The 21,078-nt window shown below is 40.4% G+C and overlaps 1 protein-coding gene across 1 annotated transcript in view; it reads right to left on the minus strand.

Annotated features, from left to right (window-relative positions):
• The window catches only part of aqr (aquarius intron-binding spliceosomal factor), a 63,015-nt gene that overhangs the window by 30,024 nt on the left and 11,913 nt on the right, over positions 1-21,078 (minus strand). The window contains exons 15-26 of the mRNA XM_034674823.1: positions 20,549-20,651; positions 16,732-16,852; positions 16,152-16,293; positions 14,861-15,039; positions 13,677-13,844; positions 9,894-10,063; positions 8,686-8,927; positions 8,051-8,200; positions 7,257-7,326; positions 5,601-5,711; positions 4,957-5,066; positions 1,365-1,500 (exon numbers count right to left, since the gene is read on the minus strand). Of these exons, the coding sequence (XP_034530714.1) occupies positions 1,365-1,500; positions 4,957-5,066; positions 5,601-5,711; positions 7,257-7,326; positions 8,051-8,200; positions 8,686-8,927; positions 9,894-10,063; positions 13,677-13,844; positions 14,861-15,039; positions 16,152-16,293; positions 16,732-16,852; positions 20,549-20,651 (1,702 nt within the window). The remainder of the gene's footprint in view (positions 1-1,364; positions 1,501-4,956; positions 5,067-5,600; positions 5,712-7,256; positions 7,327-8,050; positions 8,201-8,685; positions 8,928-9,893; positions 10,064-13,676; positions 13,845-14,860; positions 15,040-16,151; positions 16,294-16,731; positions 16,853-20,548; positions 20,652-21,078) is intronic.

Raw genomic sequence — 21,078 nt, forward strand, 5'->3', positions numbered from 1 at the left:
TCTTCCCAATTCCCAGGAAGGGGTGATTATACGATGGATAATATTTACAGGGGACTAAAAAAAGACTGATGCTGAGGTGTAAAATGCTGAAGAAATTGTACTACTGTGCTTTTCCAAATAAAAATAAAATAAAAAAATAATTAGCCAGCTCTAATGAGTGTACAGCAATCTTTACAGAAATACGCACAGCAGCATCCTTTCTAATGGAACTCATCAATATTTCAGTACTGACCAGTCAGAAACTGGTACCAATCAAATACTGGCCCTTGATGACCGCCCCTGGTATTCTTTCCTCTGATCAATGCCAGAATAGTCTCCTCAAAGTGATGGATTCACCATGCTTCTAACTTCTTGACATTTACATCTTCAAATGTCACAGAGCGACACTGTCAGCAAGTTTTCAGAGCTAACACAAACACAAGAACTCAGCTAAAATGAAAGTGTGGGTGGAGAATTCAATCTGCATGCAGCACCAAATTCATCGGGAGTCACAGTCGGGTATGTGAGAGAGACAACTGACAGACTCTTGGCAAGGCGAAAGGTTGTCACCATGCACATACTGTGAAGTGAACTCTAACACCAGAGCTATGGTAACAGTAATGATATACAAGTGTTTCATAAGGCTTTCACTCAACACACAGATATCTGCTTTAGGGTGTAGTTAACTATGATCATTGCTAATAAAATGTCACTGGCATCTGTGCACTGTTTGTTAACATTACTGTTATCAAAACCTGAGTGACAGTATTTTTAAAGAGAAAGAAAAGGGTGAACGTTAACCAGAGACTTCCAAAACTCTGAATATGAAAGCTAAATCCTACATTTTTTAAGCAACAATTGTCTTTAATATCTACTTCAGATTCTCCAAAATCGCTTAGTTTTAACTGCAGCAATATTTCTCCTGCAATCTAAGAGTGTACACAGATTTAACCCATAAAAGAAAAGCTGTGGGTCTAGGTAATATAAACTTTAATACTGTCTGGATTTGATTGGCATGGATGTGTCTTGAGAGCAGAAGAGACAATACACAAATCTATTCTAATCAATTCTGCAACACATCTCCAAGTTTCTCTGAAGTGTCTCTCCCTCTCTGTGAATCAATATTAACACCCACACACAAATTTCAAGGATATTTGATCCACAGTAGTGGGACTGTGTGAAAGGAGAAACATCAGGTAGTTTGAAATGTTTGTTATAATTGGAACCAGGAATATCATTAGGCATCTCTCCAACTTTTAGCTTGATTAAATGTTGTGCACAATGCATAAAAGCATGGTCTTTGCGGCACTGTTTGATGAGTATATTCCCCACCTTTGTTTCCTTGTACATCACAGAGAGATGTTAGCACCTAGCTGTAGTCTTACCTGGTACAGGTAGAAGTGTCCTGCAGTCTCGCATGTGTAGGAAACATCTCCTGGGACATCCAAGCTCTCCTGTAGCCTCCCCACCTCCCTGAGGAGCTCCAGTCTTCTTGCAAGGACGTAGTTGACTCTGCCATATCTGGAGACAGACAGCATAGCCCGGTTACTCCACAATCACTTTTGATAATGTTGCTATCATTAAATTGTTAATGCACTAAATGAATGTGGTCAGTAAATGAATCTTCATTATAAACTAAAACCATGAAACAACCAAAATCGCAACCTTGGTTTATCATCCTACATACATTGTTTTGCTTATAGTTAGAGCTGGCTCAGGCTTTGACCAGCTCTTAGTTATGCTGCTATAGGCTTAGACTGCCAGGGGGAACTAGCGCACTGACACAGTGGGATCATATCCCATCCCCCTCCCCCGAACCTCCCCATCACTTACTTTAACTCTCCCTGTCCCATTGAAAGTTACTAACCATAGACCTTTATGGAGTCCCTGAGCTCCCTTGTCTTGTAGGTTCCTCTGAGCTGCCGTAGAAGTCCTGCTGCTGTGGACATTCCAGACTCCAGCTGATATGGACGTACTGGACTCCAGCGGCAACAGCTACTACTACTATTCTTCTCATCGCTCTCTCTCTCTCTTATTCTCCTCTATCCCTCTTTCCAACCCCGACTCGGTTGAGGCAGATGGCAGGCTAACATGAGTCTGGTTCTGCTCGAGGTTTCTGCCTGTTAAAAGGATGTTTTTTCTTGTCATTGTAACTAACTAAATACTGCAAGGTGCAATGCTCATGGTGGATTAAGATGAGGTAAGACTGAGTCTTATCCTGTCTTGATGTTGGGTCTTTGTTAATTTAACATAGAGTATGGTCTAGACCTGCTATGTTTGTAAAAGTATCTTGAGGTAATGTTTGTTGTGATTTGGCACTATACAAATAAAGAATGATTGATTAATTGATCTTTCCACCTCAGTCAAACTGCTGTAGATAAATTCCAGTTGAGATGTGTTTTTGAGTTCTTGATTCAGCTTCTAACCCGATCTGAATCCCTTCCTGCCGTGGCATCAGGTTCTTAAATATCTATGCATGGATGTAGTTGTAGTTACCACAACTCTATATTTTGTCCTTGGCCGGTGATAAAATGTTGGGTAATTTGAGGACATATTATCGTAAAAATGTAAATGATATTGTAAATATGACCTGATGGAGCATAGATGCGTAAAGAGGGCGATGGCAGACCTTGACACTACTCTACTTAAAGTGTTTGTCAGGTGGCAACAAGAAGCGCAGCACGCGCAGCACAGTACGACAGGAAGTAGGAGGGTCACAGGGTCACATACTGGAGGTGAGATCTATTTTTAAATTCCGTGCAAAGATCCTCAGTCAGCAGATGACTCAGAGACAATCACAGCTCTCTGCCTGTTTGGCCTGAATAAAATTAAATAAAAATGGGGAGTGACCTTGTTCCCAGGAAGTCGACCTGTATTCAGCTACTGAGACAGAAAGCCCAGAGTAGAAACACAGGTGTGAACAACCACATATTTTTAAACTTGCATGTTATAGCAGCAACTGTGAACCTGAGACTGTCCTGCATCTTGGATATTTCAGAGAGACATACCCTGTATCACAACCACTTTGCACCCTTGAAACCTCATTAAAACAGCACAAAATTCCTCATGAAATGCGGGGAGGCATTGTTAATTAACGGTGCCGTAGCTTTGCCTTTGTTAGGCATTTGGAGGAGCACTGCCTTCCATTTTGTCATCTCGTATACAGCGTTAATTAAAACTCTCTGGGTCTCTCCTCTCGCTGGTGTCAGCAGGGTGGAAGGAGTGTGGAGTCTGCATGTTGTTTTGAGGCAGCCAAGCAGGCGGGAACATATTAAATGCTGCAAGCTAAAGCTCTTTCTTTTATGTCTATGTTGCTGCATAATTTAAAAATGTAACAGACTGCTTCCATGTGCAGACCCAAGCTCCTGCAGACTGCTAACCATACTACTATCACACACTCATGCTGAAGAGTAATCTTACAGAGAGTATAGCAAATGAAGGACATGCATCGCCCCTCCCTTCTTCCTCTGGAGCTATAAGGTGCAATTTGCTCAGTGCCACAGATGGATAAGGTGGTAATTAAGAATGTAGGTTATGTGAAAACTTTAAATAGGAACAGCATGAACACTTAGTTAATATTAAATAACACTGGGTTATTTATATTCAGAAGCCAGCTAACAAGCTTTGCTGGTAACACGAAAAAAAGGCCATGCTGATTCATCTTATAGTCGTGTCAAATATAACAGCAGTCATGTAGAACTGTAAATGTTTTGGGTATTCTGGGATAATCTCTCTTCCTCAAATCTGTCATGAATGCTTAAAGTGCATTCACCCCCAAAGTCTCTTTTTCCATCTCAACGTGTCTCAGTAGTAAGGACTGAGTCACTATCCTTCAAGGCAGAGCGCACACACTCACTTACACACACTCACACACTCATTGGAGTTTACACAAAGAGGGTGGTGAGAGAGCTGGGAACTGTTGGGGCTTCCTTAAAAGGACTCTGGTGGTTCTTGTCTGAGGCCATTTGTTCTGTGTCCTGCCCCCTGTGCTCTATGAGGAATAGCAGCTCTGTGTGTTCTATGTACAGGCTCCATTACCTCAGAAAAAGAAACACTGCTATACTCTTAAAAAAACTGTTACTTAATGTATTTATTCATGAAATTATGGATGTATTTGTGTATTTATTCGTTTAATAATTCAGTCATGTTTATGTAGATTCATTATTCATTAAAGCCCTCATGTATGCCTCAGTTGGGAAAGTGCTAACAATACTAAAGCTGCATGTCACTTACACATTTCTCCTCAGTATAAAAATTATTTGTAAATTAAATTCTGCATACTTAAAAAAAAAAATTTGATAATGAATTTATGTATAAATATATTGTTATTTTGATTGGTTATAACCGTGACTCTTCAAGTGTGTGTCTTGATCTGATGACTGGAAAGTGTCATTTGGATTCATTTCACATCTTTCATAATGAAAAGTATGATTCCTATTTAACTTTTGAATTGTTAATAAAAAAAACAATACTCAAGATTTATGAGAACTTATAATCATCAAGTTTTCAGGTATTTCACCCCTGCTTTGTATCATCCTGTCTTCACAGAGCCTTCTGCTTAGCTCCTATTTTCAACAAGGCTGGCTACAAAGAATGTCCATGAGGTCAGTCTTTGTGGTCCAGAGCAGTGATGAGAGGGTTTATCAGATAAGGTTGGTTTGGAAGGTACCGGGCTGTGATAAGAGATCCCATACAGTGGCAGGAAAGCCTCAGAGGTCAATGATGGCTAACGAAGATGAAACAGGTCTTTGGCAAATGGCAGTGTCAAGTAGTCCTATGACTGTGCTGGCGCATACTAAATATCTAATGTTTAGATAGTTGTGTTGTGTGCTTTATATTAACATGAGGTGTGTATGCATTATAAGTATGGGACCATTCACGACATGTTAATACAAGTCACAATTTGCACATTTGCATGTTTAGGGGTACATATCTGTGTGTATTTGTTTGAGTGTGTGTGTCTCCTTCTGTCCCCACCTGCTAAAGTCCTTCTCAGTCTCCAGCTCCTCTTCTCCGTGGCCAAGACGCAGGAGGTGGCGCTCGTCGATGTCCAGGGCCATGATCTTTTCGAACAGCTGGTTCAGAGCCTGGTGTAGAATAAATAATAACAAGAGAACCCAATCAGATTAAATGTGTTTATATTTAGTCATCAATCAACTGTACTTTGGCAATAACAGCTGTTTTTACACTCTGTTTTCATATATTCTCATGAACTTGTTTCAGTTCTTAATATTACTATTATATGAATTAATTTTAAAAGGTATTTTGAAAGTTATGAAGCCGTTTTTGCATTAAAGATCTGAACAGAAATGAAACCACTACAGACAGCAGGGCTTTTACATCACTCTTTTCAGCTCGGCTTCTTGTAGATAAAGTTCTCTTTGGCAAGCTTCCACTGAAGTAAAACAGCAGATTACTTTATGATTAAATACTGAGGGGAGAAGACCGGGGCACAAGAGAGCTTAGATTTTAATTTTTCTTCCATGGTTTGAATATCACTATCGGCTGATTAATGAACAGATCTGAGTACAAGCAATAAATCCTCCAAAAAGCAGAGTTTTGGGGAACTTTTTCAGATAAGTGCTGTGTAAGTTTGCGAGCATTAATGCTACGTAGTTTACCTGATTCGAGTGTGTCACTATGAGGGTCCTCTGCTCTGGAAAGTTGTGATAGAGGTTTGAGATGATCTGAACAGCAACATCTGTCTTTCCGGTTCCTGGTGGTCCAACAACCTTGAGACACAGCAAAGAGGGAAGAAGGAGACACGGATGAATAAAACTAATTTTAGCAGATAGAAGAATATAAGCACAATAAGAAGTTCAGTCGCAGGGCAAAGGCCCTTTCCTTGAGGGCACCCTAGTGGTTGTGACAGCTCGGCCATGGGCATGTCAGTACAGGCTAGGCTGGTGCCCAAGTGTTAGCCACGCAAAGATATACACAATGCAACAAGGCGGAGGTGTCGTGAGGCGTGCCAAGACCCGGCAACTGCAAAGATGAAAAAATTAAAGGAGGCACTTCATATATTTCCAGCCTCCTGTTTGTTCATGTTATATTAGTAATCCTTCATCTCTCTATTCAGTTAACTCAGAAAATGAGCCTCATATCTACTTTGTAATGGAATATCTCATCTAATTTACCGAACAAATATTCATGTAACAGGTTGGTATTAGTTTATGTATCTCAGGTGAATAGTGTCTGCTAAATGAGTAAGCACAATTACATATTCCTGCATATATCACTAATCAGCTCTTTGGTTTCCCTACATGAAAGCCAAAGCCAGGAAGACCAGGAGGTAGTGTGTGCTTGTTGTGGGGGCTGATGACATGACATACGCCAAGGAGGAAGGTTAGAGGAGGGGAGGAAAGGAGAAAGTCAAGCATGCAGAGTTGTTTTACGACTGTGCTGATAGCCTTCTTGCCATATTTACCTCGGCTGGCAGAACAATAAATTACTCAAACCACACTGCCAGTTTCCAATCACCACATCAGAGCGGCACTTTTGTCAAAGCTGTGTGTTATGTTTCTCTTGAAAGGATGACAGTAAGCTGGAATGAAATGGCACTGGATGTGGGTGTGGATGGGCAAGACGTAACCATACAAATGTGTAATCTTGTACCTTAAATACATGGTGGGCTATTTCACTGGCAATGGCCGAATTACAGAGAGGGTTCAGGTAGTGTGCCAACACTTTGTTAGTGATGGAGATAAGGACACTGAACCAAAGCTTATTTACTGTGTGGGAATTCCCTTGGTGTGCATCACTGAGATTAATGTTGGCAAATCTTTGGCTTTGTAACAGCTAGCTGGAGCAGTATGTGCCTACAGTATCAGGCTTAAAGGTTAGAAACAGAAATAACATGCAACCTATGACTGTGCTGTATTAAAGTTTGAAATATAACAGACACAGTTCGGCTTCACATGTTCGACATCCATGCTTACTTCTTGTTGGCGTAAGATCCAATTATTATTTTATTTTTTTTTAGGTTATGTTTTTGGGCATTTTGCCTTTATTGGATAGGCCAGCTGGAGGGAGACAGGAAATGTGGGGAGCAGAGAGCAAGGGAAGACATGCAGCAAATGGCAGAAGTTGGGAGTCGAACCTGCAACCACTGCGACGAGGACTATAGCCTCTGCACATGGAGCGGGCACCTAGACCGTTAGGCCAGCGGTGTCCCAATGTTGCAGTTTTTAACCAAACAAATAAATGATATCTCCCTGATGAGTCTTGAAATGTATGTAGAAAACATACAATAAAACATGAAATGCTTAAGTTCTTACCATAGTGAGTCCTGGCTGCATCCCTGCTCGAATGGCTTCAATCTGAGTGGGAGTGAACTGAATTGTGTTCCTGTAAGAAAGTTACAATGCTGGTGTGAGTAAATGAAGAGTCAGTTAGGAGTGCTCAATAACCATGACAGATAAAAACACTTGTTATGGAATGCTTTATTAGCTTAAAAGAAAGAGACGGTGATGTTTTTTTGTTTTTTTTGACCATCTTTAAAGATTTACATGTCGGGGGCTCCCCAGGGGAATGTTGTTATCAAGATTTAAATATCAAAGTGCAAACTCGGGATACTAATACACCAATACACCCCCAGATTAATGTGAAACTTTCACAAAGGGCATTTATGATGTGGAGGCAGAATATTTAAGCCTTTTCTGTTCACGTTTAATTGCATTAAAATTTCCATCTATAATTGTAGCCATAACAACAACTTAAAATAGCAAACATAACAAGACATGGTGAAGAAGTCAGAGGGGAGACCATGGACACAAGAATGGAGAAACTCATCTGAATAGTCAGGCTCAAGACGGGAACCTTTAATAAGCAGCCAACTCGTGCATGTGTGCTACTTTACTATTAATAGCTGTTTGGTATGGAGATTAAAGATTTAAAGTAATTCACACTTAGATACAATATTACATCAACACAATAACTGCTATAGGCTCTGGGTTGAGTGCTAGTTGAGGTGAAACTGCCTTTAAAGATACTGATTAAAGAAAAGGAAAATAACTTTATAATGTTTTGACCTGTGGAAGGGAGTGCCTGAGTCAGGGTCTTGACCTCTTACCGTTTGGGCTGGTTGTATGGGTATGGTCCACGGTTTGGGGTGACATAAGGCTCAACAGTCAAGGTCTTGTCTTCCTCTTTGTTTTCCTCTTCTTCCTCAGCCTTTCTCTTCTTTCCCTTTTCTGCTTTATTTGAGACGGGAAACTTTATTCTGGCGGATAAAAAGCACAAAGAAAAATAGGGGTTATTATGACCATAATAAAGTGTAATGATACTAATGTAGTACATCAAGCTTGGAATTATACAGCAATCAATCAATCTTTATTTGTATAGCGCCAAATCACAACAAACGCTAGCTCAAGACGCTTTTACAAACATAGCAGGTCTAGACCGTACTCTATGTTAAATTATTAACAGAGACCCAACACCAAGACAGGATAAGACTCGGTCTATAATCTCATCCTAATCCTCCATGAGCATTGCACCTCGCAGTATTTAGCTAGTTACAGCGGCGAGGGAAAACTTCCTTTTAACAGGCAGAAACCTCGAGCAGAACCAGACTCATGTTAGCCTGCCATCTGCCTCAACCAAGTTGGGGTTGGAACAACAGTATATAATATAAATATATTTTCTAAAATTGAGGTAAATAAACCTCATTCTGCTCTCTCTATCATTTGATTTGTATTTCATTTTCACCTGAAAGGGAAGACCTGCAGCTCAGGGTTGTCCTCTGTGACTTTAATGGTGTAACCCGGGAAACATGATCGTAAATGGTCCAGTGACAGAAAGGTGTCATTGAAGTCCAACGTGGAGATCTGGTTTGGCATCTTGGAGTAGTGGGCACTGCCTGGGTCGCCATAGCCCAGGATAATGTCGTGAAGCCAGTCTGGTACCACGCACTCTGTGTTCATGAGGTTTCTGATGGTCTCTAGCACTGCCTACAGAAGACAAAGAAAGTATGTAACAGATACCGAACCAATAGACTGAGAAGTATCTGAATAGAAGCATATCATACAAGAGACATCAATCCCACATGAGGGGGTTTGGCTGGATAAGAATAGCTTTGTTGTGGGCTGGTGGGACGGCAGGTAATTTGTATGTCTGTCAATTATATTTTAATGAGCTGCAACCTGTCTAATACCCCGAGCATCAAACATTGGGAAAGGAGACGTGTTTACTTTTATCTTTGTCCCACATCAAAGATGGGGAAGAATGTTTCCTGAATACCCATTAGTTCCTGCACTTTTCAAATTCATAAAAAAAAAAGGAAACACTTCAAAATCATCTGTCTCCTCTCGGGCTGTGAGAGACAGAAGGGGGTGTGCAGATTCAGGAAAAACACATCTGACATAGCTGGAATGAGAAGCTCTTGAATAAATTATGTGATAAATAACAAAAATAAGACGCACTTGCATTTAAAAAAAAAAGGAGATGGATGAAAAATTAAGACAAATAACATTTTCTAAAAAAGTTTCACACAAACACTTGAATAACTTCTCTATGATCTTAGAAGTATTGATATGTTTGAGAAAACAATGCAGGGTTCTGCTGAGGGCATCTGCACACCTGCAAAAAAACATATTAACACATAACCACAGAATGCTGGCTTGCTACCACAAAGAGATTCTTAGAGGTGAAAGCTAAGAAGGGTACATGTCACATGAATATCCAGTGAGAAGTGACTCTCATTGGGATCACTGAGAGGGCCTTGAGTGGGTGGTAATCTCAGAGTTGCCCTGGCCCCAACCTTATAGCTGCAATACCCAAGAGAGCATAATATGTGTGATGCATCACTCTCGGGTGGTGTTGGTGGGACCAGAGCTCAAGGCCTGCAAATAAAGCACTCAAAAACAATCGACAGTGAGGGCTGGTCTAATCTGCGTGCTTCGAGGTGTAGTCCAAACCTTGAAATTGTTCTCCTTGGGTTTGCGTCTCATGATGATGTTGAAAGTCTCGTAGGGGTCTTCGGTGCCAGTCTGAATGCTGCTTGTCATGTCTTGCTGGTACTGGTTGGGATCCAGCCACACACGGAAGGTTCTGACGTCTCCTCGCAGCTTAGGCTTTGGTTCCGGTCCTGGACCACAGGTTTTGGGAGAATGGTTGTTACAGTGATGACCTAATAAAAAGCCCTTCATCTAATTTTGTGTGTTTTTTTCAGATCTTTCTTAAAAAGGTTTAGGAATCATAAGAAAAACATGAATGTACTCTTAAAGCTATAGTGGAACATGGGTCATATACCGTAACAGTGTATGCATAAACAAATTCTAAACCATGATTACAGGAGTGGTTTTCATTCAACTCTCTCGTTAAATAATAATACTATTTAAAAAAAAAAAAGGTCATCCTTGCTCATCCTGCAACAGCACTCCTATTTCTCAGCAGCAGGAATTTAATGTAGATGTTTGACTGACAGGTTATATGCTTTATGCTTCCTCCCATAGGAAGCCTGGCGGGACGTAGCTTTGACAGATGTCTAAATAGATTCGTGTATGGAGCTGCAGGGCCCAGACCATGGGAGTGAAACTCAATCCTGTTGGCCTATATTGCGTGTGCCCATCCATGTATGTCGTCTGTGTGCGCTTGTGTACCGCTATGCTGGGATCATCAAATCCCCCTGACTAAAACGAGCGTGGCGAAAGCTTGGGAGCTACACACTGAACACGCCATGGGATTGAAATGTGAACAGCTGTGTGAAGTGTGTAAATTGTTAAGATAGCTATGTGTCATTGTATTAAGCTGTCAGTTATTAAAACATGGAATCACATCAATGCCTTATTTAAACTGAGATGTAGAGTATTTGTTCACTAAAATATCAATTAATTTGATATATTTTCATATTTTAAAGAAATACTACACACAGTACCAGTCAAAAGTTTGCACACACCTTCTCATTCAATGGTTTTTATTTATTTTAATTATTTTAACATTGTAGATTAATACTGAAGACATCAAAACTATGAAATAATCTGGTTTTGTCATAATCTGGATTACAACAGTAGTCAAATAGGGCTATCCATTGTGTTCTAACCCTTCCTCTGAACAACACAACTGATGGTCTCAAACACATTAAGAGGGCAAGTTATTCCTTAAATTACATCTTGAAAAGGCACCTATTATTTCAAAACCATTCCAGGAGACCACTTCATGAAGCAGACTGAGAGAATGCCAAGAGTATGCAAAGCTGTCATCAAGGCATTACTATAAAGAATCTAAAATATAAAACATATTCTGGTTTGTTTAACACGTCTGTTAATTAAATAATTCAAAATGTGTTGTTTCATAGTTCTGATGCCTTCAGTATTAATTTACAATGTTGAAAATAATTAAAATAAATACAAACCATCAAATGAGAAGGTGTGTCCAAACGTTTGACTGGTACTGTACATTTTGAGCAATGCTATTAAAAATTGTCCATGTGTTGTGTAATTCTCCTTTAGTTAGTTTAGCAACCTAAGCTTAAAGGTAATACAAAAATGCTGGGCATAAATGATCATTATTACAGTGCTACTTGGTAACTTGGTAAGACAGTCAGGGCAGCAACATTTGCTAATAGTTTAAAAAACAAATTCACAACACACAAATATGAAATAACTTAGGGTACCAGCTTCAATTCACAGAGTAAAATATGGTACTTAAAGTTCTTGTCTGTGTTGGTGCTGTGTTAAAGACAAACATTGTCACTAAAGTGCTCAGCTAAGAATCTGTCTACAGTAAGCAGGGACTATCTGCAATGGAAAATAAGGCAGAGAAAGTTCTGGTACCATGCAGGTTCAGACCACAAAATCGGGCTGTCTTAAAAAGCTGCTCTATTGTCTCAAAATTCTCCCCTCAGCTTGTGTATCCTCTCACCTTCACCAGAGTGCCAGCTGATTTATGTGACATCACCCCCTCACCCAGTCAACCAGTGTGCCACATAATAACCCTGATGGTGATCTAAAAATTTAACCAAGACAACATTTGCAGGGCATGTTCCCCAGCAGTGTCTATTTAGTATGCTCTGCCTGCTGTATATTTAATCCTAACAGATGAGGGAGGAGAGGTGAATGAGTGCTTCGGTGCATGGACACATGTTCCCACAAGGGAAACGCTCACACTACCATGACTGCAAGCTAACCAAGGTGAACCCACCGCTGAGAGGGATTGCTTCTGGCGGAGGGGAGAAATATGACACAGTTGAGGAGACCCTGGTACTGCATATCATATTATAAGGAAATACAAATTCTCTCTGAGAGCCTATTTTCAGTGTGACTGCAATGTCTTATTTTGACAACATCAAATCTGACAAGTTATTTTATCAATATAGAATAGCTTAAGCAGTGCTTTTATCTATTAATTAGACAACCTTAGACAACCCCCCTTCTGTCTGGGGGGAGAAGGCCCTCCAGAGAGAGAGAGGCCCATTGGATCCATCATCTACAGACGAGTCTACTGGAGGTTTGAATGAGGAGCTTTCTTTCTCCTGTTTTATGTAATAATTGTTTTTTTTTTGTGGTAATCCGTTTTCTGATCGCACAGTGGAGAGGTTGTCGAGGTGTTTCTTCTTTTGTATGTTTTTTTGTGTAATTTTACTTAATTTATTAAAAAAAGACAATATTTATTTAAAATAAATGTATTTTGCCACTGTCAGATTATTGACATTAAAAGTTTGTCAACTTAATTGTGAGTGCTGCCATTTTTTCAATTATATTTGCTGCATTCACACACCTCATTCCTGCAAGGCACTTGGGAGGTATGGCTTACTTTATATTTTCCTTTAAAACATAACCACAATGAAGCTTTTAGAATTATTTTTTAAATCGTTCATTCATTATTTTGTTCATATTATTTGTTGCTCTCTCTTAATTTACTCTCCAGTTTGCTGAGCCACTGGTGCACTCTCAGTCTTTCTCTCTGCATGGAAACCAACTTAAAACCGAAAGATTGATTATGTTTGTATCTATCACATTCAATTATATACAGACATATTTGAAATCTCTTTCAGTGTTGCCCTTGACACATTTTCAGCATCATAATGAGCACTAAACTACAGTCAATGTAACCCTGTCATTTTGTTCAGTTTATGCATTCAATAATAGAAATATGAATAATTAGACTGAGTTGTTGTAACCACCTCTGTGTGAGCGAGGAGGAGCTTTTGAACTCATTCAGCCATTAAAGAGTTCCTGATTCAGTCCAATAATCTACTCATTCAAATAAAGGATTTAATTTGAGGCTATTTCAAGCAAGATGACCTCATCTCATTTATTTCTTGTCATATCTGTAAAAATGACTGAAAATGGCCAAATAAGGTTACCCTCATTGATATTGCTGTATGTGCACAGTTCATGCTTCCTGCCTCACATTGTCACACACCAGCGTCCCATCCTGATGATGCATGACTTTACCCTGCAGGACAGGCACATTGGGTGTTCTCTTACAGAGGCACATCCATCCAGATATAGCTATGGCAGACGTTCAGTTATATAGGATAAATAAAGCATGGGGCAGAGCCCAGAGCTCCCAGGTGTTGTTGTCAACCTCAGGTTAATGGAATGTTAATGTGAACAGGTCAGGTTTCACAGTGACTGTCACCATGACAACACTAGCCTGACCTCTTCCTCCGTAAAGATCTGTCTTTGGGGATGATTATGCGTAGGAGGTATGATGGGTGGATGGATGTCATGTGCCACTGTTGTGTGCGAGCCTACCTTCTTCAATGACGCGTCCCTTATCATCCAGCATGCCCTGCACTTCACAGCCTCTCACGTACGCCAGGCCGGTCTGCTCCACGAAAGGCTGGCGGCGGTCAAAGCGCGTGCCGTAGGGCAGGTTGGGCCGCACCGTGATCAGAAAGCAAACGTCGTGCTTGCGCAGCCCTGAGAGAGGATGGAGAGAGGTATTAGAGAGAGAGAGGGGAAAAGAAAAAAAAATTCAGAGACAGGAAGAGAGAGAAACAGGGAGACAGAGGACGATGGAGGAAAGAACAGGGACTAGGAGAGGTGATGGAGGACTGAGACGGAGTAGTAGTGTGCCGGGATTTGGAGATGTGAGCAAAACCGCCCTGTCAGCTTTTGCCTGATCTTTAAAACATGAGGCTCTAATTACACTTTGGGGAAACGACTAGTGGATGGAAGGAAGTAATACTTCATATCTCCACTGAATTACAAGAAAAAAAGGGAAAAACCATAAAAGTGGATATAAAAGAAAAACTGAAGACATCAATTTGGAATAAATTAGATTTCCTTTTTTTTCTCCCAAAATGCAGTCATCACTCCATTGGTTCTACAGCCCAGGCCTCTGAAAGAGACCATTAATTTCTGTAATAATTAGCTCAATACATCAGTGGCATACATTGACATGTGAGCATGTCCAATATCCTTCTCTGGAGAGCTATACCATTCAGCTTTCGGAGGGCTCATTGTCTGTTCTGTGTTCCCACTGAATCAATGTCTTTCAAGGCTGACAAGTTCCTGTTAACATTATCTACAGTGCCCTTATCGGCTACAGAGAAGAAAAACGATCAGAGAATAAAACAAAGAAGCCGGTAATAGCCGCAAAGAAATGTCTATACAGAAACATGAGGCAGGTAAGGGTCATGAGTCAAGGCTTTGTGGAATGAGAAGCGAGTGATCGGGGAGGATTTTATGGAGGTTATAAACTGCTACTTGGAGGACTGTTAGAAGACACAAAAGCTGAGACAAAGATAAGGTGTAGCACTGCTAATAGAAAGAAGGCAGTCATGAGTGATGGCCAAAATGTGTATGAATGTAGCTTTGTTTCGTGATTGATACATTTGCTAGTTTTTCATCTGTATTTTACCATACGAGGGAAAAAAAGCAGGGAATGCTAGGGAGATTATGACATTTTGATGGTCAGACACAAACATTATTACCTTCCCACTCGTGCTTAATGTGGTCTTGTACATTGAGGTTAATCGTGACATCAGCTCGCACACGGGCAGGCCAGCTCTCTCCGATGTTTGGCTTGGCAACCTCCACTATGGAAAAAGAGGTGATGGTCTGAGCCATCCTGGCCCAGCCCCCGAACACAACACCCCCGTACTCCGACTGCCTGTGAGACAGAAACACACAACAATAAGTCAGACAAGCACTGCGGGCTGTTGTCAAGATTGAAATCAGTTGGGTTTTGGGCAGCACATGGCACTCCTGCTTACTTATTTACATTTGCAGAAACAACAAGCGAGCTGCAACATCACTTGACATAATGGGAACACTTATTATGTTAAGGAATGGGTTTCCAAATGTGGTGTGCCAAATGTCACAGTCTTTGAATAAAAGATGATCGTTGTGCCATGCCACCATGTGAGTGCTACACAGAGGATACGGATCTTCATTTATTGAAGTTAAAGACAAAGTGAGCTGTGAGCTTTATTAACGCTTTAAATTAGTTCTACTTAGGCAGAAAAGTAAATCAGGGATGCTTATCAGTGTGGTGAGGGAACATTCCCCACTCTGAACCAGTTTAGCTCTATGATAGTCTTCACTTGTCTACCTTTTATTATCTCACATGGACCTTTTAGAAGTTGGTCTCGACTATTGACTATGCAGCGACACATTTCACTGCGCATATTGCATTTTGATGCTTTAATCTCAGAAAGGGAGCTTTATCCCAGGTTCCCTGCACTTTCAGCATCTCAATGAGCAGTGTGATGTGTGTAGAGCACAGCCATTATAAAACTCAGGTGTTATTACTTAGAGAAATGGGCCCAGGAGCAAGGTCGGAGAAATAGCTACATATTGTTTTTAGTCTATATTTGAAGACTGAATCAGAAACTTTTTTCAACACATAAAATAATGTCTAGGGTGATTTAGAAATTGTATCACGTGAGCAGATAGTGGTTAGCACTATAATCACTTTGTGTAGTTATTTCTTCAAGAAAGCAGTCTTTCAGTACCGTTGCAGAGACATGCTGGTGTAAAACCGGAGAGACACTTGTGTTTATTTTTATTCCAGCTCAATAACTCTGTATGTCAGTCATTCTATTGTTAATCAGTCCAGTTTTTCCTCTATAATCAGCTGTCTTGAAAGTCCCATATTTATGCAACATTGACAGAAATGAACACATGTTCAAGAACATCGACACAAAACTTTGTACAGAGAAAGAAAAAAAGTGAGATTCAGGATCAAGTTTCATGAGCTTTTACAAACTGAAGACATCTCACCAGGGTTTCATTCGCCACACCACATCCTCTATGTCCTGTCTGATCTCGTAGGTGGACTCCAGACGAAAGAGATTGAAGTTCCTCAACAGGTAGTCATGAAGTGTCAGGAACTGCAGATTCAGCTTAGGTAGCGCTAGGCAGCCTGAAAACAAATGAATACACATAGATAGAGTAAATATAATATTAAAAATGCAGTATGTTACAAACCAAAAAATATGGTAAACTTTATCACATTTTGAAAAGAGGTTTGCTGAAGTGTTATATGAACTATATGTTGCACCTGCACTCCACTAAATGTCTACCTGTTACAGCCAAAGAGTAATGTGTTTAAAGGTTGTTGCTTGAATGGAAAGTGTTATAAGAGCTGTTAAAGGTGTCCTTGCAAACTTAAGAGGATTCCCTCAGTGAGAGAGAGGTGCCGGTGCAGTGCCAGATGAGTGCCCTCAGGGTAGGAGATAACAGGTGAGGGTGTATCCTTATGAGGATGAGACACAGTCTAGACACTGAAATTAGAATGAAAATGTGCCCAAGTGCACAGTAAGCCACGCAGGCAATCACAATTCACTCATGCAACACACACCTTCCCCTGAGTAGTACTCTGTCGGGACAATGTTCTCATCCCAGATTATCTTCTCCGTTGGATAAAGAGGCATCTGGTTCAGTTGCTCAATCTGAGAGATTCTGCGCTCATGGCGGGACACCTGTGAGAGAGTGAGGACGAGACAAAAGAAGAGATCATTGGATGAATTAAAACCTAGGATCTGTATTTTCTGTCTTACAAAAAGACAAACCAGCATCATATAAAAGGAAAATAAATAATAAATCAAAACCAGGACACTCATCAAGTCTTTCATCATAAACACAGTGGACACATCAAACTAAGATTTCATGCGTTACATGTTCTAATCTCTAAAGGACTGGCTACTTTTCAAAGATCAACTTTGATCCAAGTAAAGAATAACAGGGAACCCTTAAGTATTTACATATTCATACTGTTTTGGTAATATCAATGTCACTTGTGATAATCTTATGACTACGCTAAGGCTGCAACTAAAAATCCCAATGTGAATAACATGTTTTAATGATTCCATTAAAAAAGGTTAACTTTGATATATTCTCATATTCTAAATGCGTGAAAATTAAATATTTCAAGACTTTATTTGTTTTAGTTTTGATCAGTTTGGTTTATAGCTCATGAAAATTAGAAAACCAGCATCTTAAATTATTAGAATATTGCTGATGATCAATCAAAAAAGGTTTAAAAACAGAAATGTCTAACTTCTAATGGTGCATTCATTTATACACTCTGCTGACTCAACTCAGCTGAGGTGTTATCGCAGCCCGGGTAGCTTTGGTAGCAGCCTTGAGCTTGTCTGTATTTTTGTGTCCAGTGTTTCTCATCTTCCTATTGACAAATATCCCACAGATTCTTTATGGGGTTCAGGTCACGTAAGTTGACAAGGCCAATCGAGGACACACATGGTGAGCAACCAGGGAGTAGGAGTTTTGGCGCTGTGGGCAGGTGCTAAGTCCTGCTGAAATAGGAAATTGGCTGTCTCCACCAAGCTTGTCAGCAGATGAAAGCATGCAGTGCTCTAAAATCTCCTGGTAGACAGTTGCTTGACTTTGGACATGATAAAACACAGCAGATGACATGGCACCCCAAATCATCACAGACTGCAGAAACTTCACACTGGACTTCAAACACCTCAGAATCTGTGTCTATCTACTCCTCCTCCCAACTCTAGGACATTGATTTCCAAATGAAATGCAAAATGTATTTCCTGTGAAAAGAGAACTTTGGACCACTGGGCAACAGTCCAGCTATTTTTCTCCTTAGCCCAGGATGCCCAAGATGCTTTTGGACTCTGGTTCAGGAGTAGCATGCTCTTAGGAATGCTACAGTTGTAGCCCCTTTCCTGAAAACGTTAGTGCATGGAGGCTCCTCGTGCACCATGAAGCCCTCTCAAGTTCTAGAATCAAACCTTCTTGACAACCCTCTCAAGGTTGCAGTCGCCCGGGTTGCATGTGCACCTTTTCCTAGCACACTTCTCCCTTCCGGTGAACTTTTGAAGTATATGCTTCCATAAGACACTGCAAACAGCCAGACTTTTCAACAATGATCGCCACCTTACCCTCATGGAGGATGTCGATAATAGTCTTCTGGACAACTGTCAAGTCAGCAGTCTTCCCATGTTTGTGGTTAAATTGTAAGGACTAGACTAAGAGATACTGAGATTCATTATGTTTTAATAGTAACACCCTCAGACCTGAAATGAAACATTGGTCGATTTTGAGATATGTATTTTTACTTTTTTTGAGCTGTAGACTATAATTATTAAAATCAAAACAAGAAATGCTTCAAACGTTTAAGTTTACCTGCAGTGAGTCTGAAATCTTTCCAATTTTTCACTTTCTTAAATAACCGATGGAAAATATTAAACTTTCATGACATCCAAATGTTTTGAGAGGCATCTGTTTACACGGTAAAGAAATAAGATGGTGCTTCAAGTCTTGTGAAAAAGTATCCCTTTGTAGTACAATATTAAGCTGTGATCCATGTTAGCATACTACTAAGGCTTTAAGGGCATGAACTGAACTGTTTTGCTATTCTATTTTTACTTTTCTGGGGATTCTTTTTTTTTTTTTTTACTATTTCAAGGAAAGTGAAACAGCCTGAACTTGTCCCATATCTGCTCTGGTGTAACAGCAGTCCTGCCCCCACAAGGTATAGTTTGTCATCCCTGAGCATATTCATGAGAATGTTCTCTGCAGCAAGTAACACTGTTTTTCTACCGTGTTGTAGAGTTTTAGTCCTGAGGGCTCTTCCTATTAACTTTACATGGTCAGACATGTTGGTTGTTGGGGGCAACCTGAGGCGCAAACAAATGAGTCCCCTGACATTGTCTTCTGCGTCTATCTAATCAGATGATTATAAAACAGCTCTTCTCCATTGCTTCTTGCTGAGGACCTGGGGATGGTCTGAGTGGGTAATTATGAATAACCACCGGACAGCCTTGAAACACCCACTTTGATGAAGAGGTCTAAAGTGCATGTGTGTGTATTGAGGAACCAGCGGCGCAGAGTCCAGTTGTTGACTGGAGGGGTTTTTAAAAAAAGAGAGAAATTGGGAGATTGAGGGAAGGGGCATCTGGGAGCACAATCAAACTAGCTTTCGCCTTTCAAGAGACTCAATAAAAAAAGGAAAATTGCGTCTCCATCTCATCAGCAGAGCGTTCAATTTACCCAGAGTCACATAAATGCCCATATAAAGCGGTAATTGGATTAGAAAGCAAATTCAGGAGAGACGGGTAGTGTGGAGGATACTGTATGTAAACCAAGGTCAAGGTCCAATCAATGGATTTAAAATGAGAGAACACAAAACCTGTTGTCTTGCAGAGCTGACCGGACAGTTACTGCCCACAAACATGATTTGTAGAGGTGCAACAATAATCAATAATCACAAGTCGTTCACATTGCAGGATGACAAACACACAGTGACTTAAAGGCCCTGTGAGGAGTTTTGAACTGGCTGAGAAACAGACTGAAAATGATACTGATGCCTCTTTATGACCTGTAATAGCAAACAAGACCATCAGCAACAACACTGACACCTTCTCTGTTGTCATTGTTAATGCCTGAAACTGCCCTGGGGGGGTAGGTGTCAGACCAGATGATGGACATCTTGCTTCAGAAACAGCCTTTATTTGACTGTTTCCATGGAAAATAATCACATTCCCTGATAAAGTTGACTGTTGAAGACAACAGGATGAGGCTTTTGTTGAAAACATTACTTTTGCATGTAAAGGACAAGAAATAAGAGGTATCACTTTGTCCACAAGGGGGGCGCCAGAATTGATACAAAACAAAGTTCCTCACAGCAGCTTTAAGTATTGCAGAATTCCTTCATCCAAATAATTATTTTTATGCAAAATTCTAAGCGTGTCAGGCTTTAAATAATGACTGTTATAGGATAATATTTATATTCATATTCAGACTTAACATACTAAGGATGGTGCTGGTTTAACAAAGGTAAAAATGTAAAGTAAATCTTGATTTCCACCCAAAACTGAACTGTTGTGTTTTTTGGGTTTTACACCTTTATATGGAGAGGATAGGACAGTAGATAGAGCAGGAAACTGTGAGAGAGATGTGCGGGGAAGGGGCCACAGCCTGGAATTAGACTCAGGCCGCCCGCTATATGGGAGCACAACTCAACTCACTGCAGCCCCAAAACTGAAATTTACCAGACATGACAGATTTTTCTTTATCACTCATCACTCCCACTGTGAAGCCTCGGACTTGAATGATGTGAAAGTCACTTCATAATTTAAATGAAAAACAATTTCACCCACAAAGGTTTTAAATTCCTGCATGAAAGCCAGGACGGCACTTACCAGCAGCTCTAGAAGAACCTCCTTCTCATAGGTGGTTTCCTGTCCTTCAGACAACTCTGGCAGCAGACACAGGTATGAGGCCACCCGGTGGAGCGTATTGGGACTACAGAGGAAATGACACAAGGGGTTAATCAGATGAAAAACATTGCTTTTTCTAATAACAGATTTAGCTAGCACTCTTATTAAATGATGGATGACAACAAGCTGACAAAAATGTATTGCTGTTCAAAGACAATGATTGGGTAATGATTGAAATGAAGGAGATTATGATCATAACAGGGACAGCCTGTTGACTCGTAATACAATGATTAAAAGTAACAGCAATATATCATGACTTTGGTGCATTGTATTTATGTAGGAAGCAACGTGGAGGTCTGGCTTCTTTTCTGGGACACAACCTCCCTCCTGAGAGGATTTTACATATAATGACTGCACACCACCGTATGTGTGAAGATACACAGCCTTGTCAAATTCTCTGTGCTTGTTAGCACTGCAGCACAAAGCAATACCTCTGTTTGCTTTGACACTGC

Source organism: Notolabrus celidotus, chromosome 22, assembly GCF_009762535.1.
Source record: "Notolabrus celidotus isolate fNotCel1 chromosome 22, fNotCel1.pri, whole genome shotgun sequence".
Classification (NCBI taxonomy): Eukaryota; Metazoa; Chordata; class Actinopteri; order Labriformes; family Labridae; genus Notolabrus; species Notolabrus celidotus.